Source organism: Myotis davidii, unplaced genomic scaffold, assembly GCF_000327345.1.
Source record: "Myotis davidii unplaced genomic scaffold, ASM32734v1 scaffold964, whole genome shotgun sequence".
NCBI lineage: Eukaryota > Metazoa > Chordata > Mammalia > Chiroptera > Vespertilionidae > Myotis > Myotis davidii.
Window position 1 is genome coordinate 2,005,757 of NW_006298351.1, and position 23,226 is coordinate 2,028,982.

The 23,226-nt window shown below is 47.0% G+C and overlaps 1 protein-coding gene and 1 pseudogene across 4 annotated transcripts in view; one reads left to right on the forward strand and one right to left on the reverse strand.

Annotated features, from left to right (window-relative positions):
• LOC102751930 (N-acetyllactosaminide alpha-1,3-galactosyltransferase) overlaps positions 1 to 23,005 on the reverse strand; it is a 69,647-nt gene extending 46,642 nt beyond the window's left edge. The window contains exons 1-5 of one of the 4 annotated variants that reach the window (XM_015570644.1): positions 22,846 to 23,005; positions 11,236 to 11,351; positions 11,016 to 11,101; positions 4,402 to 4,490; positions 1,771 to 1,806 (exon numbers count right to left, since the gene is read on the reverse strand). In XM_015570644.1, the coding sequence (XP_015426130.1) occupies positions 1,771 to 1,806; positions 4,402 to 4,481 (116 nt within the window). In that variant the 5' untranslated portion in view covers positions 4,482 to 4,490; positions 11,016 to 11,101; positions 11,236 to 11,351; positions 22,846 to 23,005. The remainder of the gene's footprint in view (positions 1 to 1,770; positions 1,807 to 4,401; positions 4,491 to 11,015; positions 11,102 to 11,235; positions 11,352 to 22,845) is intronic. The other 3 variants (XM_015570643.1, XM_006774000.2, XM_015570645.1) reach the window with 3 other exon arrangements.
• Positions 12,597 to 13,555, forward strand: LOC102757284 (annotated as a pseudogene).
• Positions 23,006 to 23,226: the final 221 nt, after the last annotated feature.

The window sequence follows — 23,226 nt, forward strand, 5'->3', positions numbered from 1 at the left end:
AGGTAGCTAAATGAAATAGCATACATAAAAGAGCTTTCTAAGTTGAAAATAAATGTAACAGGTTGTGATCTTAATAAAGAAACCAGTGCACCTGTCCAAGAATGATCTCTTTTGCTTTAACTAGGAGAACTCAGGTTGCTACAAAGTCAGCAGTCACAGCCTCAGGAAATCTGCTTATGTGGTGTATCACATTTATTGTTTGGCAGCTATTGTCTCCACTTTGAATCCCCGGAATAAATACCACCTGATTATGGCATATGATCTTTTTAATGTGTTGCAGAAATCTGAGGGTCTCTGAACCAGAAACTCAGAAACCTGTAATCAGAAGCAACCTTCCCCAACCACATGCAGAAGTTTCCACACTCATCTTGAGAGTCTCCCCAAGGTAGGGGCCTTCTGGGGGAGGGGAAATGGGAAACCAGGAGATGTAAGGCCTTTCATTTGGACAAATTGAGTGCTGAGACGTGAATAGACATGATAATATTAAGAAACCTGTTTGAAAACTCATCTACTTTCAGGGAGCATTTAAGATGGTCTATGATTACGAACTACAGTTACAATAACTGGGGAAATAATACCAGAATAAAACAAACAAGAGGGAACAGAAAGAGAAACATTTACTTAGTCATTCAGGTACGTATTTTCACAATGACCCTGGTTATCCCACCAACTCTCAAGAATAAAGGTTTTACCTCTATTTTCATTTGTAGCTGAAATATTGGCTGAGTGGGTTTGGGAAAACTGCCAAGATCCCATGGCATTTTGTAAGCATAAAAACCCAGACTTAATGCCACGAGATAAGCTGTATCAGAAATGAAGACTGAGGGAAGTACAAGCAGTTAAGCAAACCACATTGCTCTGGGCTTCCTGGCAACCAAGCCAAAGATAGAAAAATGAAGGCTTACATAGTTCTTACTGGCAATGATGATGATGATGATGATAAGCCTATCTAATAAAGAGGAATATGCTAAATGACCCTCACTCCATCGCAAAGATGGTGGCGCCCACAGCCAATAAGGAGGGAATATGCTGATTGCCCCACCCTCAAAGATGGCAGTGCCCACAGCCAATAAGGAGGGGATATGCTAATTAACTGCCACGCCCTCACACAAGATGGCTGCCCCCATATGGTCAAAGATGGCTGCCTCTGTGTGGTCAAAAGATGGCTGGCAGGGGAGGGCAGTTGGGGGCAAACAGGCCTGCAGGGGAGGGCAGTTGGGTGCAATCAGGCTGGCAGGGAAGCAGTTAGTTGTCAATTAGGCTGGCAGGCAGAAGTGGGTAAAGAGGGATGTTCGACTGCTGGTTTAAACCAGCAGTTGGACATCCCCCAAGGGGCCCAAGATTGGAGGGAGCCCCCCCCCCCGCATGAATTTCGTGCACCACGTCTCTAGTAATAACAATAATAATAATACACCCACTAGTTCATCAGAGTTCCAAACGTTTTTTCATGATCCTTTGTCCCAAAGAAATTTAGCAGAAGGGACCATTATCCACCCTGACTCTCTTTATTGGAAGGGCAGGAATGTTCCAAAGGACACCACTTAAAGAGACCCTTCATGAGAAAGAAGCAAGGGCAACACACAGCCATGGCTCTATAAAGGCATGTCTAGGAGGCCAGAGGCATGCTCTCCAGATCTCTGGGGGCCCACCTCTGCCCTCCACCTTTGAGCACAGAACCATCACCAGCTGCCATGTTAAGAACTGACTGTAGGAGGTGTAGGCGTGGTCGTGGGAGCCGTCCCAGAGACATCTAGAATTCAAAGCACTTACTTTGAGTGATATATCCACAAGAAAGAGCCTTCTGGGCTAAAAGCAAAGGGGAAAGAAAAACATATCATGTTACTTTTAATTCTGAGAGAAGCTATTTTGCAGCCATTATCACCGAAGCCCCGGGCTGAGTTGAGAGCCTGGTTTTAGCTACTCCTAGGTTTCCACCCTCCTTTGAGTTAAAACTAATGACCTCAGGATACTGGGAAGTTGCACTACAGTCACTTCCGTATTTACCCAGAACAAGGAGGTCTCTGGAGACTCAAATCTTAGTAGATAAAAAAGACGACAGCTCTTCATTGTGGCTTCAATGAGGGAGAGAGGCTCACAGATGGATCACCACAGCCCAGCCAGCCCTCACCCAGGATTTACCTTCCCCCGGAAAACAAAATGACTGCAGAGCCTAATGCCGCATCCAGCTCAGAGCTTCAGAGACACTTCCTCCCTCATCTAGAAACTTGGACTAAGAGCTGGAGGGAATGCACAGCACAGTTCCTAGTACACGCAAACAAACACTCAGTAACTGGTAGCTGCTGTCAGCATGATCGCCATCATCATCATTATTCGTTTACTGTAACTTTTAAAGTTTCCTCTGGCTCTAAAATTCTAAGATGTTTTTTCCATCAAGCTTCAAATCAAACGCTGTCCTAGGTGACATTCTTTCAGATGCTCTGCTGACAGCAGTTTTATTTACTAATCGTTTGATGTGTTCAGTTATTTTAAAATCCTTTTTAGCCCATCACCACCCACCTATCTAAAGTTAGTGCCCTCAGCTCACCTCAAATCATCACACAGCCAGTTCATAAGGTGGCAAAGGATTTGTTGCCTTTTAAGCACCTTGCAGGTACTCAAGTAGACTCCTCACATTGAAGAATGATGTGGCCACAGTCTGGGTGCCACATGGCCCTGATGAGCAGCCAGAACCTGCCCTGACTACTGAGCAAAGTCTGTGCCCAGCACTGCAAAATGACCCTCTTTATGCACATTTGTGCCTTTGGCTCCAATAATTTAATTTGTGAACCCTCAAAATATGGAAGCACAACTCTGGCTGCGATTCAAAGCACCATGGTTATCCAATCAAGCACTCACAGCCTGAAGGTTACCCACACAAGCATCCTAATTCAGGGCAGGTCCCCCAAAGGTTACTTGTTCTGTTGGATTCTTCCAACTGCTAGAGCTTCTTGCCATCTGCCAAAATCCCCTGTCCTAGTCTGCCTCTGGAGTAGAGGACGATGGTGATGGTGATGATGAAGAAGATGAACATAGCAGCTTGCATCTCTTGAGTGCTTATGAAGTTCCAGATATTGCTCCACCTGCTTTATACTCAATATCTTATTTAATCCTCCCAACAATCCTATGAAGCAGGTACTGTTACTATCACCATTTTTAAAAATAGGGAAAATGAGGAACAGAGTGGCTGGGTAAATTGCCCAAAGTCACCGAGGAGATAAGTGGTGGCACAGGGCCAGCCCCAGGCAGCCCTGGAGTACCTAAGGAGGCTTGGGGTCCCTTCACCTAACTCTGATTCACCCTTTCTTTGGACTAAGTACCCCCAGTTTCCTCAATCTGAAAGACCTGGTTTGTAGGCCTTCTAACTTGGTCACACTCATCTTGTTTTTCTTAAAATGAGTTGTTCAGAATGACACTCCCAAAGCAGTTAGATTATGCAGCACCCCAGGGTGTAGGGGGAAGGCTCCCAAGTTCTGGAGCAATTCTTCTACTGAGGGACCTCAAGGTGCAGTTCCTTTTTGGTAGCCACATGGTCCTGTTGGCTCATCTTAGAATTTAAGAATTGGAAGACATTCGCATGTTAATCCAGGCTGTCGTGGTGAATGTGGGGGCTACTAAAACACTTCACCATGAGTGTATTAATGGTGCCTGGACAGCTCTCCCTGCCTAGAGCTGTACGATGGACTTTTTGGACGAGTTGTACCAGGGCCTTTGAAGTCAAAGGCATCGTGCATTTTTGCAGCTGCCTGTGGAGCCCTTTTTCTATCAGAAGCCTCTCCAGCTGGAATCTCTGAGGCATTGTAGTTTCCAAAAGCACAGAAGCAGTGCTTTTGGGTGAATGCACTCAGGAATGTTTAATTCCCTTTGCTTTCCAGAGTTAAAAAAGAAAAGAAAAGAAGTTTCAGCCAGGCACAGATGAATCACAAGTGTATTTTGCAACAAAAGTCAACAACTTGAGTTGCTCCATTAAACTCTGCAAATATCCAGGATTGCAAAAGCCAGGGTGGATTTCTCATGGAACTTGCGTCTGAAATTTCTTAAAGGTAATTTCTGTATCTGGCCATATGGATAATTTTAATTACATTTTGGGCTTAATAAGACCTTACTATTTCTGTGCTTAGCCTGCCCAGAACTGCCTAAGTACAAAAATCAAGACATTGGGAACACAACAGGAAGGAAGCTAGTGAATTAGCCAGAAGGCACTTGGAGCTCGAATGCTTATAAAGACAGTTCAGGGGAGAGTTGGGTAAGGAGGAGAGATCAACCAAAGGACTTGTATGCATGCATATAAGCCTAACCAATGGACAAGGTGGAATCTACCTTTAATTCAACCTGATGACTTGGCTAACACTAGCAGATCAGAGTAACTTTCATCTACATCATTTCAACATGTTTCATAATTACCTGTTGATATATTCCCAAAACACAACAATTACAGTTGAGACAACCAGCATTGACAGAATCACTTTTCCTTTGACATTCATTATTTTCTCCTGGGAAAAGAAAAGAAAAAGAGGGGGAAAATAGACTCAATAAATCCAGAGCAAGATACGGTTTTTAAGAAATGCTTCTACCTATATCCTCTCTAAAAGGAAATGTTTATGAATATTTAACTAGAGCTAAGAAGTGTGCTCTACCTTAAATTGCATAGGTCTGCAATGGCAAATCAGGCCAGGTTGATGAATTGACAGGGCTCTTATGCTGAGAAGGACGCTAAGGCCACTTTGGGGCTCAGAAGGAAAAGTACCTGGATGATCATGAGGTCTGCCATGAATGGGGAGCATGAGGGAGTAACTGGAAGTGGTTTCCATGGCTGCCAGGGGCCAGTACTCAGATCACCCACCTCTTGGCAAGTGGCTGCAAGGAACCATCCATTTCCTGGCTTTGATTCCCTTAATACACTGACTACATGTCCTGTGCTCAGAGGGGAAACCGCTCAGTCCTTGACAGTCTAGGCTCACGCACTTCCCACCCCCACCCAGCCTTTCCCCTCCACACCCACAGCAAGTAAACGATTGGTGCATAGTAAGCGCATGAGTATTCTTGATTGCTGAGTGAAATTGTGTTTGAGGGGAAGGGGTGCTGGGTGGGGAAAAGCAGGTTGGGAAGTAAGTACTTTAATTCGAGTGGCTGGGGGAGACCTCACTAGGGAAGTGACTGAAGCTTCTGAAGGAATGAAAACAGGATAGAGAGGGGTGAAAAGTGTGCCATGAGAAGGGATGAGAATATTTCGGACAGCAACTATGATAGGAGAAAACACTGACAGGAGAAAAAGCTTCTTGTGTTTGAAGAAAAGACAAAAGCAAAAACCTAAATGAGAATAAATAGTGAAGTTCTCTCACTTTAGTAGCTGGAACAAGGGCGGGGTGGGCAGGGCAGAGAGAGCCTGGTAAGGTGCGGAAAGGGGGTGGGGACCCACAAAAGCATCTAAAGCTGGGGTATCACCTGATCCAACTTCATTCAGAGGCCCCACTGAGTGCTGGGGAGTGCTGGGATGGGGAATGAATGTGGGGGCAAGGGCAGACCTGGGGAAGTGAGGCGGCAGGTTATTCCAATGGTCTGTGCTAAAAATGAGAGAAGTCAATTAGACTTTGGAGAGAGAAGTGTGGACGGTGATCAAACACATGGGCTTTGGAATGGGGCAGCGACTGAAGATGGGGCTCAGATACACATGAAACTGGGGAGCCCTAAAAACGTGGCAGTCCCTTATCCATGTCTCCAAAAAGCTCTGAAAACCAAAAAACATTTTTTGTAATTCAATTGGCATCATGGCCCTCACTGACATGAGGCTATTCATAATCCTTATCCTACTGAGCGAGACTGTTTAAATGTCTCTTTGCATAGATATTGATGCATTTTATTATTTGGTGCTGCTGTACTGGGGTTCTCACATAATATATGATATATAATCTGCACCACAAAAATTCTGCACTCCAGGCACTAGGGTTTCAGAAAAAGGATTATGGACCTGTAACGGATCATATTAAATTGGTTTCCTCGTCTCTAAAGTGGGGATAAAAATGGCCATGATTGCAAGAGATAATGCCCATAAAATACTTAGTATTGTGCCCAGAACCATATAAATATACCAAAAAATGCTCGTTCTTATTACTGGTGTCCATAAAACAGGCTGCCGGGAGGACCCAGTGCCCGGTATTTAGCAAGAGCTCAAAACATATTTGATGGAGAGGAATGAGGTTTTTGGGATAAGATCATGTGAAAAAGTAAAGTGCAGGGAAATGTAGATTAGGGACTCTAAAGGTTTATCCATCTGTTCTATGCTGCAGCCCCACGAAGAGCTCCTTGGGAATGGGAGACTTCCATTTTCTTTGATTAAGGTGGGGGCCCTGCTACACCACCCTGCCTGTGCTGAGGAGGCCATCACACTGCCGGATGAGCATCCCAGGCTTTATCGGCCCCACCTGCTGAGGATCAAATGCAATTTGTCTCCCAGTGTGAGAAACGTAAAACAGAAAAGCACACAAACTCTCACGGTAGAGAACACCGAGGCCTACGTGAGAGAGAGGCAAAATCAGACACATCCCCTAATTGCCTCTCCATGCAAAGTGTTGATGATTTTTCCTTTTGCAAACTAGCTTCAGAAATAATTCATGAAGGCCCTTTCTTTCTGGACTTCATAGATTGCTTGCATTGGCCATTCATCATGATTGGAAGCTACCCAAATGAGCCAACATTGCATCCTTTAGCGAAGCACTAGATGTAGGTGTAGATGTGATTCTTGGGATCTGGAATGCACATCTCAGAGAAGGAAGGGATGGCAGGGTGGCCAATGGGTCTTTTAAAACATTTTTCTATTTCTCTCTGGACAAAAATTAGGCATTTGGCAGCTAGCGCGTGGTCTAAACATATTTCTCTTATGTGTCTGTCTTTCAGAATTTTCAAAACTGTGTAATTCTGAAGCTGGGTGGTTGACTATCTTAGTCACCAACTAGGAAACATGGGGTTGCGTCTAAATTCCCCGTTTAAGGGGTAGAGCACAGAAATAGAATTGCTGAATACTGACACCGTGCCTCACGTGTGAGTGTGTAACTGGGTCACTTGGCCCCCAACCCTGAGAGGACTTGGTGAACTCAGCCACATCCAGACCCACGAGACCCCTCCTACCATCTCTCAGGCACTTGTCAGGTGCTACCTGTTTCTCTCTGAATCCATCCTACCTCCCACTGAGCTGCTCCTGGGCCACTCCCAGAACTCGGCCCCTGCACAGGTTCACAAATGAAACCACACCCCCACCCCACTCCACACCCCTCTCACCCCCACCCCCACTCACACCTCCACCTCCTGGAACACATGCAGATTGTGCTAAAAACCTGGAGGCATTTCTAAGGGCAGGGTCACCTTGTAAAGCCTGTTATTTCTCCACCTTTCCAGTTTTACCCTCCTTGTCTTCCTTTCCACTTCTATTTCCCTAGCGTGGCTCATAAATTAATTCTTTCTTACCCCGCCCCCGCCCCCCAACCTGTCCCACAAACAACACACACACACACACACACACACACACACACACAAAACTTCGGTCTGAGATTCCAAACAGAAATCCTCTCTGAAAGGAATTGGAGTGGACCGTGGACCTTGTTTTCTTCATCTCATGTCAGGGGAAAGGTGAAGGTCTCAGATGAGTAACAGCTCAGAAGCCCTGGAAAAGCCATTATCTCCAGGAGCCGGAATTGCAGGGGACAGCAGTGGCAGAGGAAACCAAACCTTCCCACAACTGAAGAATCTTCCTCTGCCCGTGGCCCCTCCCCCAGCCCTGGACCCCATCCCCTGCTCACGCCAGCCTCACTCACTCCAGGACGATGGAGATGGAGTCAAAGACTGAGTGACAGTGTTGTGAACAGGTAAGGGGAGGGGAAGGTGCAGGAGAATTGGGCATTAAAGACCTTGGGAAAAACTATCTTCTGTCCTCCACACCCTCCACTGCAATGTTTAGATTCAACATTCCAGGTAGAAATGAGGCTAGCACTGACTCAGTTAGCACCGTAGGCCTTGGGCAAGTTTTCCAACTCTGAGCCACTACTCACACACAAAAATGCAGCATCAAGCACCCTCCTCTGGGGGTCTCAAAAATTCAAAAGGAGACCGTGTGTAGGAAGCACATTGTGCTGGTGGTTAGTAATTGCTCCACCGATGGCAGCCACAGTGATGACACTTTTTAATGTGTGGCTCTGAAGGCAGAGAGGTGGCTTCACCTGAGAGGCAGCAAGTGGGCCCCCAGGGCAGCACCACACAGAAGCTCAAGGCAAGCCCACCCCCATCCCCACTGTGACTTGTGACAGTCAGCTCCCCTCACCACTGCCCAGCTCTCAGGGCCCAGCTGCTCCTTGTATTTGCCCCACTGCCTGGAAACCAACCATGGCTGGAAGTCTCACTGTAAGAGGTTAGTTCACTTAGCCACATGGAGCACATTTTGCTGCAATGGCCCCATAGATTCCTTCAAGTACCGATCAAATGATAAGATTACTGGCCAACAGGAATTGAGCCAAGAGGCCTACTTACCCAGAAGCCAATAAAGCCTGGCGACAGGCCCCTTGCAAGAGTGGGTTGGGGGGTGGGAAGGCCTTAATGCTTCCCAGAAGTGAGGAATGTCCCCTGCTTCGCGGAGTCATTCCAGCCTTGGTGCTTGGTCTGGGGCTGCACACCCGCCTGGGTCCCTGTGACAACCGAACCTAGGTGGACCTTGTAACACACAGGAGCCCTTCCTTTTATCGAAAGGAGAAAGAGCTGAACTAGATGCTGCTCTGCTCCCTGCTCAGGGGTCTTGATGATCATGACCTCATGCCCATAACCTCCAGACGACCCCATCCAGGATCAAGAGTTGAGTTGTCTGGTGCTCAGGCCTGGAGCCACCTGAGCAAGAAACTGCCAAAAGACTTCCAGATGAGGCACCACCAATAATAAGTTGTGAAGCTGAAGGAAACTTTTCTAAACGCTCAGTAATAAAAAGCAACCGCTGATTAACCACTGCTAGAGGCAAAACTGGTTTGTCTTTCTTTTGTCTCTATTAAAAATGATACTACAAAATCACTGTCAGACAACAAGGCAACCCAAGAGTGTGCAGCCAAAATATGACTGGTGCATTAGACACCTACATAATGCTAATCATTTTTACATTGTTTTCACATCATTTTATTATGATGTTGTTGTCTGGATTTTGTCCGATTTGGAATATCTGTCAGTTTTTGTAATTTTTGTGATATGTCTGTCATATTCTAAATAAAATTGACCCTTGAACAATGAAGGGATTAGGGGTGCTGAATCCCTACAGCTGAAAATCTTCATATAACTTTTGATTCCCCCAAACTTAACTACTCATAGCCTACTATCGATGGAAGTCTTACCAATTACATAAACAGTTGATTAACACATATTTGTATGTTATATGTATTATATACTGTATTATTACAATAAGCTAGAGAAAAGAAAATGTTAAAGAAAATTTTAAGAAAAATATGTTTACAGTATTTATTGGGAAAAAATCCATGTATAAGTGGACCTACACAATTCAAACCCCAGTTGTTCAAGGGTCAACTATATCCATTTCCATGACTAATATTGTATTTGCAATTTTACATTCTTTCTCTAAAGAAGACCCTGAAAATTTAATAAGCTTCAGACCCTAACGACACTTGATGCTCTCAGACTGAATCAGGCCAGGCCCTGGGCTAACCACTTTGTCAGCAGTTTCTCAAGGTAAGCCTCACAGCAACCCTGTGAAGTCACTCTAGAATTATCCCCATTTTAAATATATGAAAATAGAGGCTCAGAGAGGTTAAGTAACTTGCCCAATGTCACACAGCATGAAGTGGTAGAGCCGGGACTCAGGTCCAGGTCCAGGACATTGGCCTCTGGTGCCCACCATTTTCACCACTCTGTTCTCAAAAAACATGAGGGCTTACGATGGATTAATCACTCAGGTCTCTTTGGGACATTCTCTCTTTTTGCCTCTTATGATAATCACAGAGTGATTGGCCCAAAGCTAGCCAATCTGGGGCTAGCCTCATTGAGGGGCTGGCTTCCCCTTTGACCAGCTGGTGAGCACTGGCTCCTCGGCCATTCCTAGGCATCTCCTGTGTGCCTGGTGCAGGTCTTCCTCACTCACTCACTCACTCCATCTGTTCATCCCTCATCATGGTCAGTGCCGTGGCTTTTCCACTGAGGAAACTGAGCTTTAGCGGAGGCTGAGATGGCAAGCTCACCCAGAAGGAGATGCCAATTTGAAAAGCAGACCCTATGACTCCCAGGTCCAGCTCCTGACAGGGAGCTGTTGCTGGAGCTGAAGAGGGAGGGTGCTGCTTTACCCAAAAACTTCTCTAAATTGGTGGGCGTAGGCCCTGGCCGGGTAGCTCAACTGGCTAGAGTGTTGTCCCAATACACCAAGGTTTTGGGTTCGAGCCTCATCAGGGCTAATAGAGGAGTCAAACAATGAATGCATAAATAACTAGAACAACAAATCAGTCTCTCTCTCTCTCCTTTCTCTCTAAAATAAATAATTAAATAAATGTTTACATAAATAAATAAATTGGTGGGCATTATAGGGAAATGCTCCCCATTGGAAGAAACATGGTATAATTCCTGGAAAAACAGTGCATAGAAGGCTGTTTCCAGTTAAGTTTTTCATTATGAGGGTCAGGGTAAACACAGACGGAGGAAACAGACAAGTCTCAGACTAAATATATGGCTAAGTGTCACTCCAGCCGTCACAAACAGTATAACCTGTTCTCTGAGATACATCTTGTTGTACCTTTTCTTGAGTCCCTTCTGGAAATCTGAAGCCTGGATCCAGCCAGCTTTGCCTTGCTGCATGATCCCAACATTGTGCAAGTATTTTTCCAAGAGAAATAAGGTAAAGTAAACAAAGAGTCTACTGCACGGAGAGGGCTCCGCATCCACCTACGTGACCCCTGCACTGTCACCCTGAGTGCTGCAGAGAAAACCCCAGGCTGCAGCCACAGCCCCGAGAGGTCCTGCCAGGGGAAGCCAAATCCAGGAAAACTTACAGTGATGTCCCTGAGCCAACATCCGCCAGCTCCCACTTCTAGATCCTATGCCGGGGACAGAAGGACTTTGGCTTCTTCCAGAACTACTGAGTGGGGGAACCAGCAAGAGGTTAGGGGAGAGCGAGGGTCCTCCCCCAGGTAGATCCTCACTGCTGCCTGCTCACAGTTCCCCCAGTGACCCCAACAAGGCCGAAGTAAATCATTCCAACATTTCACATACCTCATCGTCTGCTTCTCTCCTCCCAGAGTAAAAGGCAAAATAACAAAGTCCTGTTGAGCTCCGTTCTACAGAAGGAGGCAGGGCTGGGAGGAAGGGAAGGTGCTGTGGTCCAACTCCTGTCAAAAGAATAAACAGCTGTTTCAGGAAGAGTGGGGCAGACAAATCCCAGAGCAGCCAGAGGCTTTGTTCCCTGCTGGCCCTGGGAAATGGCTGTTTATCAGACTGTTGACTAAGAGCTACATGCCAAGGCAGACCATATTTCTCTCTGGGCCCATGAACAGCCCAGCCTCCTTCATCAAGTGAAACTACAGGTCCAAACTAGGCCTGCTGTCGGAGGAGGGAAGGCTTCCACCCCAGAGAGGGACACACAGGCCGCCCACGTCACCACTCCTTGGCAAAAATGGGAACTGTCCTGAACCCAAACAACCCCAAGTGACTACTATTAGGAACAGCCAATGGAGATATAAAATGAAACTAAACTAAACTAAAATAAACTTTTAAATGTAGAGGGGTGGGGGAAGTACAGTGTCTCAAGACTGTTGCTGAAATGCTGCCTATATGTTCCTCAGAGGGAAGCCTGGCCTCTGCATCCTTTAGACCAGCAGTCGCCAACCAGCAGCCACTGGGGGTCTGTGAGGTCCGCAAGGTTGGCAAGTGAGGTCTGCAAGGTTGGCGACCGCTGCTTTAGATTTTGGAAGTTGTTTTGTTTGAACACTATTTTTATAGAATGTTATGAGTGAGATCTCCCGCTTTGCAAACTGAACTATAAGAACTTTAAAAGGCCAACTGGCTCTTTGGCTGAATAATGCTTAACCCTTCCCACACCCACCTCCTGCTCCCAAAATAGAATTTTCCAGCTGGACGGGACCTTAGAGCAATGCATTTTCAAACACCGCAGGAAAACTCTCAAAAACACATGAAGTCATTCTCAGAACTCCGCTGTGTGAAACAAAGGTCAACGGAGTGCTGTGGCCAAAGCAGGGAAGTGAAGCTCAAAGCCCCCTTATGCCTCCCCTCCCAAGTAGCGCCAGACACCTCTCAGGAGTACAGTCTGGAAACCCCAGACTGAGAAGAGGGGACAAAAACCCGACAGGAAGGAGCCAAGGACTGCCCACCCCCACCCCTAAGGGCTGCCTAATCCAGAATCTTTCCCACTCTTCTTCAAAGCACATTTTACAGCTCCTCCCCTGGGGCAGGAGCTGGTTGACCAGGAGCTTTAGGGTCTGGAAATTCTAACAACTTGCTTAAATCCTTCCTGCTGGTATCTATCAAAGCCGAATAAATGCATACCTATGACCCAGTGATTCTACTCTAGGCCTGCATCCCAAATAAAACTCACATAAGCTAGCTCACCAAGAGACATGGACTGGAACATTAATAGGGCACCCAAACCTGAAAGCAGCCCCAAGCCCTCTGTGGACCAGATCCAGCTTCCTGGCCCACCCCCCACAGGCCCTATCTCATGCTCCCTGAAGCTTTGGCCCTCCGCTCCCTCCTTTTCCCCAAGGTGAGGGAGGTTGCTCAATTCAGTGGCTAGTCTTGTGAGGGCCATTCCTGGGGGCATCTCTGCCGTGGCAGCCCTTAGGCCTGCTGCTTCTAGAAGAATGTGCTTGACAAATGTATTGTGGTTTCCTTCTAGTCAAGCAAAATTTACTTTTAGCACCAGTTCCTCATCCTGTGCTCCTGGGGTCACTCAGCACACGCCCTATTTTAAGGGTACAGCCTTGTCGAAGGAGAGTTCAAAGAACTAAGCCTGTGCGACTTAAGGGAGAAATACTAGTATTTGATGCTCTTATTCTCTCCTTTGGATTTCACCTGGTGTGCCCTACAGAAATTATTGCTTTTCATGACAAAGCCACTGAGTTTCATGATGAGAACTGTGAAGATGTTTCAGGGTCAGCGGATTCCCCACTATAGCCGTCTAGCCTGGATCACCACACTGAGGGAGAATGGCTGTTGGGGCCGCATGAATATCGCGCTACTGTCAGATTTGACTAAACAGACTTCCTGAAACTAAGATGTCCTGGTCTTACACTAAGAGGTCTCTTCCTAACTGACCCCAATGGAGTCATCAAGCATTTGAATGTCAATAATCTCCCAGTGGGCCTCTGCCTGGTGAAAGCATTCCAGTTTGTGGGAATCCATGGAGAAGTCTGCTTAGCAAACTGGACCCCGGACTCTCCTATGATCAAGCCACGCCTGACTGCTTCCAAAGAATACTTTGAGAAGGTAAATCAGTAGGTCATCTGTGTGCACCTGCAGCTTCTCAAAAGAAGGAGTTGGAACTTACTTTTAGCATTGCAAAGATGATTACAGAGGCAAAAAAAAAATAAAGCAGATCTTTTGTGATCGAATTGGGATTCGACACACAGCTCTGAGAATGAACCAGCGACAGCTACTAACAGGATGCATCTCACACCCACAGCATTGAGTGAAAGAAGCCCTGGATGATTCTGTTTCTTTAAAGTTCAAAAACAGGCAAACCCTATCTATGGTGTTAGAAGTCAGAGTGGGGGTGGTAGACTGGGAGGGGACTGGTCATGTTGTTTCTTGAGCTGGGTAGTAGTTACATGGGTATGTCCACTTATTCATCACACATGGGACTTTTCCATGTGTATGTTAAAAACAAAAGTGGCGAGGTACCTTCCTGTTGAAAGCTGACTTCTCTTGGGTATTCTGTCTTCCCCTGACACTGGCTCAAGGGCCACAGAATAATGGACAGCCCTGCCTTTTCCTTCACTTGTGTTCCCTGTCCCAATACCAAGTGCCTACAAGCACCTCATTAGGGGTTCAGGGAAGATCTGTTGCGTTAATCCATCCATGAATCTGGACTTAAGGTCAATGCAATAGGAAAGATAACAGAGTTTGGAGGCTAAGGACCTGGGCTAAGATAAACTGGTCCTTTTGACGAGCAAGCACTGATCATGGGTCAGATGGGTCTCCCATTTTTCAGTAAAGCAGCCTCTCCTTTTCTGAATGATCCTCGGGATCACCCACCAGCGGTCAGGGAACAAGGAGGCTCTGGCAGTCTCGGTGACTTGCTCACCGTCACCAGCTATGGATCTGGCATTGCTTTTTCCCTCAGCTGCATCCAAGGGACCTTCTAGAGCAGCGGTTCGCAACCTGTGGGTCGAGACCCCTTTGGCAATTGAACGACCCTTTCACAGGGGTCGCCTAAGACCATCCTGCATATCAGATATTTACATTACGATTCATAACAGTAGCAACATTACAGTTATGAAGTAGCAACGAAAATAATTCTGTAGTTGGGTCACAACATGAGGAACTGTATTTAAAGGGCCAGAAGGTTGAGAACCACTGTTCTAGAGGCAGTGTACTCTAGGCTGTTTAACCACAGCTGGACAGAGCCTGCCAACTGGAAGGCGAAAAATTGAACTAGAGTATCCAACCTGATCTTCCACCTTCCCTGACACACTCTCATGCTCAGACTCCCAAAAAAGGAGAACACACTTTTGGCTATTCCTTAAGTGACAGGCAGAGAACCACAGCAAATGAGCCTTGGCTGTATGGCTCTACTGATCAAAGGAGGCCAGAGGCTATCCAGGCAAGAGCTTAGCAAGGTGCCTGGCAGGGCTGACTAATCTCATCATTCTAACCTTATCATTCGATGGGTCACTAAGACCCCCTCCAGTCTAAACAGCCATGGATCTGGATCTGTCAGACAGCAGCCAGCATTCAGTATCTGCCCATCTGCCAGACCCCGAGTTAAACGATTGCAGGGCCTGGGAGTTGCGGCCAAGGGGGCTACATCCTGGGAGTGGGGAACCCTGGCTTGCATCCCAGACAACCTCTTGTTGGGGAAAATGAAGGTCAAGATCCCCACCTGGCTTACCTGTGAGGATACGAGGATTAACTGTTCTTGTCAAAGAACACTACAGACCAAAAGGTTGTAGGCTGTCACTATTTGTTTAATCCTAAACATGTTTAGGGCAGCCACAAAGGACACAATGGCTGATGCTAGCATGTGACAGAGCAGTTTGGTTGGTTTCCTCCTCTGTGTTGGGGATAACCATCATCCCCACCTCTCTAGGTGGATGAGGGGTGGTAGATGTGGTGGTTACAAGCAGACACCCTGAGGCCAGGCTGGCTGGATTTGCGTCCCCAGCTCTGCCTCTTAGGCTATGCAATCCTGGGTAACTTAACTTTTCTGTGCCTCTGTTTCTACATCTGTAGCCAGGTGCCAGGTTGCAGTGGATCAGGGAATGAACCGCAGGTGAGGCAGTGATGTCAGTAAGTGTAAGGACCCCTTTCTTACCAGAGGGTGACAGCTAGAGAGGTCCTAGAGGAAAAGGCAGATGACTCCGGAGTACACTACGGGCAGTGGGATTGCCTTGATGAGACAGAGTCAAGGAGAGAAGGGCTTTGGAGATTCAGAGGAGGGAAAGGACAGGGAAGAAGAGCAACCTTTGGGGGAGGATGGAAGGGTTCCCCTAAGACGGGCAGAAGGTGCTTCCCCTTGTGCAAAACGGAAAGATACAGAATGGGAGGGTTGGTGATAAGTTTGGGGGACAAAGTAGGCAGTTGACAAGTTCTAATTCAGAGCTGTTGAAGTATGGAGACAAAGTGGGTGGGGTGTGCAGGTGGCAAAGAAGCTGGAGGGTGGGGGGTGCAGAATCGTCCCCGGGAGCCTTGAATCCCCACTGTGCATCTTATCCTGATGATGCTAGGAATCCTTCAGTGACATAATTTGCTTTATTTGGAAGAATTAGGTGGCTGCAGGCTGAGTGTGGGTGGGAGAAGGAAAATCTCCAGCCAAGGAAACCAGCCAAGGGACTGCTGGCTGATGTCCAAGTGAAGGAGTGGAGACCTGAACCAAGGGGCTGAGATGGGAAACAGCAGCATTGAGAGAAATGAAGGAAGGGACATCTTGAGACCTTGGGTTACATGAAATCAATTATCTTTCAAACTTGGCATCAATGTCACCTTCTTGGTGAGAACTTCCTGGAATTAAAATGACTTTCCTTTTGTAGTTTATTTATTTACATTTTAAATTTCTTTCTTCCTCTACCAGAATGTCAATGCCATGGGCGAGTACTTTTGTATGTTTTGTACCACATGAAAGTACCTATTATAGCACCTGGCACTCATACATCTCTGTAGGCTAAATGCATGCCTAGTACAGTGCTTGGCACCTAAGCGTTCAGTACATGTGAACTGCTTCTGAAGTTGATGGCAATCATAATATCAACAATAACAGTGGGCAGTGGGATCAAGGGAGTGAAACACTCATGAGTCCAGGCCAATGCTACTCAAAGTATGGCTCGTGAACACATCACCTGGGAGCCTGAGAAATACAGAGATCAAACCCACCCAGCCCCAACCAATCAGACCGTGCAGGGTAGGCCCAGGAATCTGTGTCTGCCGAGGTCTCCATGGGATCCCAAAGCTCACTCAAGTTTGCCCAACTGCCTGGGCTGGTTTCCAGGTTTCTGATTGAAGAGGGAGAGTGGATGGTGTTGTTGACTGGAAAATGGAGTGGAAGGAATTGGAAGTGGAGGAAAGCTGATGCGTTCCTTTCTACATATGTTGAGTTTGAAGAACTTGCTGGGACCAGTCAGCTCAGCAAAGACATCCTAGAGAGACAACCAGGGTGGAGCCCGATTTGGAAGTTGCCAGCAGAAGGCAAGAGTGGGCAGGTCTGATGTGTGCTGATTGAAGGCAAAACGGGGCGTCCTTAATGGGCACCTCCCTGAAACCTGAGTGAGTGGCACGGCCCAGAAGCAGGAGAACACCAGAAAAGAAGGGCGAAAACTAGAAAGGCTGCCAGGACACAGCGTGAGGGCTGCAGGGCAGAGTTGGGTAAGCTGCACTTCGGTACAGTCTAGGTTCTGAGCTTGCCTTCCTGGCTCTGCAGCACTCTTATCAGACCACTTGTGGCCCCATTTGCCTATGGAAGAGAGAAGGAGGCCTAGACATGTGCTGGCAAGGGTGCAGTGATCTGAGAACCCAAAGGACTGCCAGGCAAAGAGGTGTGGCACACACAGAGGTTCTGTTCTCAGCTCTGCCACCAGTTCCAGGTGGCTCTCTGATGCACCTGGTTGATTCCCACCCTGCCCCCTCTGTTGGATGGAAAAGTTGGGCTAGTGTGTCTTACTCTGCATTGTATCCCAGTTCTGGGGTTCATATCACCTTTCACACCCAGTCACAGACTCTAGGCGGAGACTCCCTGCACAGGAGCTGTTGGTGCTTCCTGAGCCGTAGGCACGTGATGAGGCTGTGGAGAAGTGAGGAGAGGAGACCGTGGCCTTGGGTGGAGACCAGAAGGACTGCTGAATCCAAGGCTTACCCAGCTACCATCAGAACTGCTGAGAGTCAAATTCTAAAGAAGTCTTCTCCTCCCCAGCTAAAACGGCCCACATGAGAGGCCTGGAGCCAGCCAGGGGCATTGCACATGTAGGAAGTGAAAGTTTTCAGGCTGTTTCCTGTCCTCCCTTTCAGAGGTAGATTCAGGCTCTCAAGGGGCCAGCTCCCAGTCCCTGTGCCCCTCTGGCCGGCCAATGGCACAGTCTTCTGGGTTCAAATCCTATCGCCCCTATTTTCTTGCTGTGTGACCCTGGATAAATCATTTCATTCTCTCTCAGCCTCTGTTTACTTCTCTGTGAACAGGGATAATAATTTCTACTCCTTGAGTTGTTGAAAGGATGACCAATAACATCTGTAAAGTGTCTACTAGCACCTACTAGGTACTTAGAAAGAAGCAACTTGTATTATTATCACTGGTGCCTAAGAGACGGGACTGTATCCACCTCCTCATGGGGCAGCAGGCAGGCTCCCATAGAAGTTAGGGATAGGCCTGGGTGTTGGCAAAATGCATGACCTTGGGCAATCACTTAAATCTTCTGGGCTCTGTAAAATGAGAATAACAATGCCTCTCTCTTAGACGACGGTAAATGAGATGGTCACATAAAGTGCTTGGCAAGGGGCCGGTATTGGAGCAAGTAGCCCATAAATTGTAGCTATTCAATTCCCATTAATGATTATTCCAGAGCTCTCCACCTCACAGACTCTGGCACCACTTTTCTGTGTCCACAAAGAGTCCACTATGTTCCCATCTCCTTTACACAAGGTGTTTTCAAATCCTCCCGCCAGCTGGAGCCCCTACAACAACCTGTGAGGCAGGTTCTCTCACCACATGCACAGGAGTCTGGTGACTTGCCCAGGTGACTTAGCTGGGGACTGTAGCCACGAATTTCTCCAATCTCCTCCTTCCCCACAGAAAGTCTGCACGTCACTGATTCAGAGTTGTAGGGAGTAACGTGTGAATTTGTTTATTTGTTCATTCAACAAATATGTCTTTAATATAAGCACCTACCATGTGCCAGGCACCGTTCAGACTGCTAGGTCCACAAGGATCAGCCAATATGTCCTCTAGTGGGAAGCTGAGCCCAGAATACAACTTTCCTGCCACCAAATGCATGCAAACTGAGGTGAATGTCCTCTGACCCCCAAACATTCAGGCCTTCCCTACTCTAAGCTCCATGGACTTCGGGAGGACTCAGAGGGCAGTCGCACGTGCCACCTTGCCCACATGGCTGGGGGTCACTCTCCTCTCAAGCATGTCCTCAGTCTTCTGAACGGCTTCATGTTACAGATGGGAAAACTGAGGCACCAAGGAAGGGAAATGACCTATCCAGGCCACTCAGCAAGGACGGGAGGAGCCCAGGACTGGTGTCCAGGTGTGACATCTCTCCAGGACAAGTTGCCTCTTAACCACAGCACAGGAAACTGATGAGCGCAGGGACAGCGCGGGGGACCTGCAGTCAACGGTCTTCTTCCCGAGTTCCCTTATCTGGGCCCACCTGAAAACCCCCAGAAGCAACTGCCAGGGTGGCCACACAACTTTCCTTCCCCACCCACACTGCTCTTGAATAAGTTGGGGGAATGCCACAGAAATGCCACAAGAAAAAGGTGACCATTGTGTGTGGACTGCAGATATTCGATTCAGAAAGAACATCCCTCACTCAAACACAAACATAAAATAGCTCAGAAATGGAGTAAAAACACCAAAATATGTGCCCCACTTAGGACACATCATATGGGTCTGTTATGAAGAATGTGGTGTGGAAACCCTGATTGGACCCCACTGCCTCTGCCTTCCCCATAGCTCTTAGCAGTATCACCTGCTCTCTTTTCCTGGCTTCTGCATTCTTTGCTGAGACACTGGCAGTTGTAGGTGCCTTATTGTTCCTTTGCTTAGCACTTGGGGCCGAGAGGTGGCTTTGGACTTTTTCCTCTCTCCATGTGGCTCCTCAGCAGTCAGTGGAAAGCCTAGAGACTGTTCTGTCTGCACAACCAGATCGGTGACTGCAGCAGCTTGCGGAGTTGATGTTAGCATGCTAGACACGGAGGGAATACTCTACCTGGGGTACTCCTAATGTACTACCACACACTTCCGGCTCTCCACCTTCACGGGAGGGTATCATTTCCTGGTCCCCTTGTGGTTGGATAGGCCCATGTGACTAGTCTAATGGGAGTGAGCCCAAGCATTTCATTGCCGATGAAAGACCTTCTAGGGTTCTCTTTCTCTCTGCCATGGAGTACATTCAAGAAGGTGACTGCTCCATCAGCCTAGCTCCTTAAATGAAGACCAGCCTCCAGCTGATCCAGGATGCTCATATTAATTAAAATCAGAAATGAACTTTTGTGGGTTTGGCCTCTAAGATTTAGGAGTTGTTTGTTACTGCAGCATAACCTACTCAATCCATCTTACACAGAGTAGGATATTCTGTAGATATTAGTCTACCCACTTCTCTATAAAACCTTTACCCTCCTTATCATGATAACCCTGCAAGAATAAAGGAAAGTGAAATAGAGGCAAGAACACTTTCCCATTGTCCTGTAGAATTGTTTTCTCCTTAAGTCCCAAAGATGGGTGAACATTCAGTCAAATTTGAAAGGAGAAGAAAGTTCAGAGTGTTGTTCTCTCTGGCCTCACTTTCCTATGAAATAGGAAGCTAGGTGATGCATGATGAGAGCAGGTGGGGCTAGCAGCCTGAGAGCCACGCAGGTTAGGAGCAGATGCCATGAGCACTGAGAGACAAGAGACGAGGACACTGACCAGGGACCAGGACACAGGGTGCCAAGCAGCCCTGCGACCCTGCTGAGGTTGTAACAGAGCAGCTACACAATCCCATTCAGCATCCCAGGGGCAGTGGCAGAGATGGCAATTCGCTGGATTCATTGGCAGTTAGGGACTGACTGGGGGAGGGGGGGGACAGAGATTTAAGGAGGGAGATGTGGCTAATGAGGGACACATGATTTAACTGGCTGGTGGAAGGGAAGGAGGTGTAGCTTACAGTGGCCCTATCAAGTAGATTCTACCAGTATCCCCATTTTACAGGGCAGAAAACCGAGGCTCAGAGAGGGGATATCTCTTGCCCATGCTCAGATAGCTAAGGTCAGAGCCAGAACTGACCCAAGTTGGGCTGGCACAAAAGCATGGTGCACTCTCAGTCAGAAGCCATTTCACTTTCTCTAGCCCTTCATCGGGCTATAGTCCTACACCTTTCATTCTACCTTTAATTGTGAACTCCTGAAGAGCAGAAATCTATAATAATAATAATAATAATAATAATAGCAAGTGCTACCATTTATAGAATGCTTACTACATGCCAGGCCATGTTCTAAACACTTTACACTCATTATTCAAGTCTCACTAAACTCTGTGAGGTAAGTACTGGAATTATCCCCATTTTACAGTTGAGGAAGCAACTCAGTTTGAGCTGAAATTACAATGAACATAATTCATTAATATTATAACTATATAGTTCAATATGACTCATTTCCTCTATAATCCCATTTTATTTTTCCATTTTGAAACATTCTCAGAAAGGGACTGTCTGCATGTTTCATCAGATGTGAAAGGAGTCCACAGCGCTATGAAGGTTAGGCAACCCTGTGGAGGCAAGTGCTAGGGTTCCAGGGGCAGGATTCTGTCTCCCATCTATCTGTCTCCCGGGGTTCCTGGCTGGTACTGGATAAGGGACCCTATTCCCATCTTCATGCAAGTATGGGAATGAATACTAGCTACTTAAACCCATCCACACATCATAAATACATAGATGAATACATGAATACTTTTATTTCAGTAGTGTAAGCCCATGTGTGACATTCATCATAATACATAAGTTACTTCTTTCCCCAACTGAAAAACAATGTTAGCCCCCAGTGTACTAATTAGAAAAGTATTAGTTGTTGATTGCAAATTGGGATAACAGGAGGGTTTGCAGCAGCCACCTCCAGCTATGATGCTGGCTGGCCCCCACCCCAGACTCTGCATCCTTGAGAGCTGATTGGCTGACCCCGCCCCACTGGACTTTCTTAGCATCTGCACACTGGCTCAGTCTAGGTAGTGCTTACATAGTATTCCCTACTGTATATGACCAATATGAAATTATACACAGACTATTATCTAAAGTTTTATAAAGTAAATTCTAGACATCCAAACAGATACACCAATCACAAACCAGGCAGAGCCCTCTGGATTTCAGACAACCCGGGCTATTGTGGGACTCGGGGACAAGGTAGCTGGGCCCAATGCTCCCTGCTCAGGCTAGACAGCTGCTCTCCTTGCCAGTTGGCCAGGGCCAAGGGTTGTGCCTCAGGACAACCAGGTACCTGTCCTGGCACTGCCCTGATGGGCTGAATGACCTTCTGTAAGTTGTTGACCATCTGAGCCTTGGCTATCTTATCCTCCAAATATGGGGCTGTACCAGATCCAAGCTCAGTCAACAAACAACCACAAAGCACCCACTCTGTGCCTGGCACTGTGAGGAATGCAGAGGAGCTAACATTCTAGTCAGGGATCTTGGCCTGGAAGCAATTAGCTATTATACACGGCAGAAAGAAGTGTGAGTGGAGACGGGTGTCCCAGGTTGTGCTCTGGGGCCACAGAGGAGGGAGTCAGCAGTCTTGCATGGGGCTGTGCAGCCGGCTTCAAAGAGAAAGAGGCTATTTTTGAACTGGGCCTCAAAGCATGAGTAGGAGTTCCGTGGGTGAGGTCGAAAGGCAAGCACCTGTAAATGCAGGAAGCTGGAATGGCGAGCACCCCACAGAGGCCAGTGTGGACTGTGGAGTTGGGGGCTCCAGTCCTGGTCACTTCCACATCCCCCATTTTGGAGACGAAGGAAGAATCCTGAGAACCTGTATTTTTAACAAGCTCCCAAAGTGATTCCAACATGCAGGCAGTGGCTGCTTTGTGTAGAGATGAAAATTAATAAGTGTACAAAAATGAACTTGACCCCAGGCAAGTCCCTCTTTCTCAAGATATCTACCCATCGTTCAAGTGCGGGATCAGACTGGTGGTTTTCAAACTGGTGCCAGAGAACCCCAGAATCTCACTAGATCTCCCAGACTCTCCCTCAGAGAGGAGAAGCGAAGGTCGGAGAGAGCAAATCTCTGAGCCCCTATGCACCCTTCTTAGATCTTCTCTCCTTTTATCTGCTTGCTATCACACACTGTGCTTTTATCTGGTATTTTGTTTGTAGTCAGGTTTCCCTGGCTACAAAGAACTTTTAAAACCACTGACTTGGATGACCCCCAGGAATCTCTAAGGAAAAATTTTTTAATTCCTTAAAGGCAGGAACCTACCTTTGTTGAGTATTTCTCAAACAAGTATGAACAGAGACCATTAGGCTGTTTACCAGAAGCAAGTTATTTTATCATCATCATTTAAAATATTTTGCTGTGATCCAGAAATCAATGAGTGGAGAGGGAAAATGTGGCATAGCAATGCAATGGAATACTATGCAACCTGTAACAAACAATGTTTTTATTATGAAATAGTTAATGAAATGGAAAATTAAGTGAGAAAATCAGAAATTTTCAAAATTCTTGGACAGAGTGGTGGTTCCTTGCAAAATTAAACATAGAATTACCACACAATTCAGCAGCCTACTTCTGGGTATGTATATAAAAGAAGTCAAAGGAGACTCAAAGAGGTATTTGTATACCAATGCCCAACCAGCATTC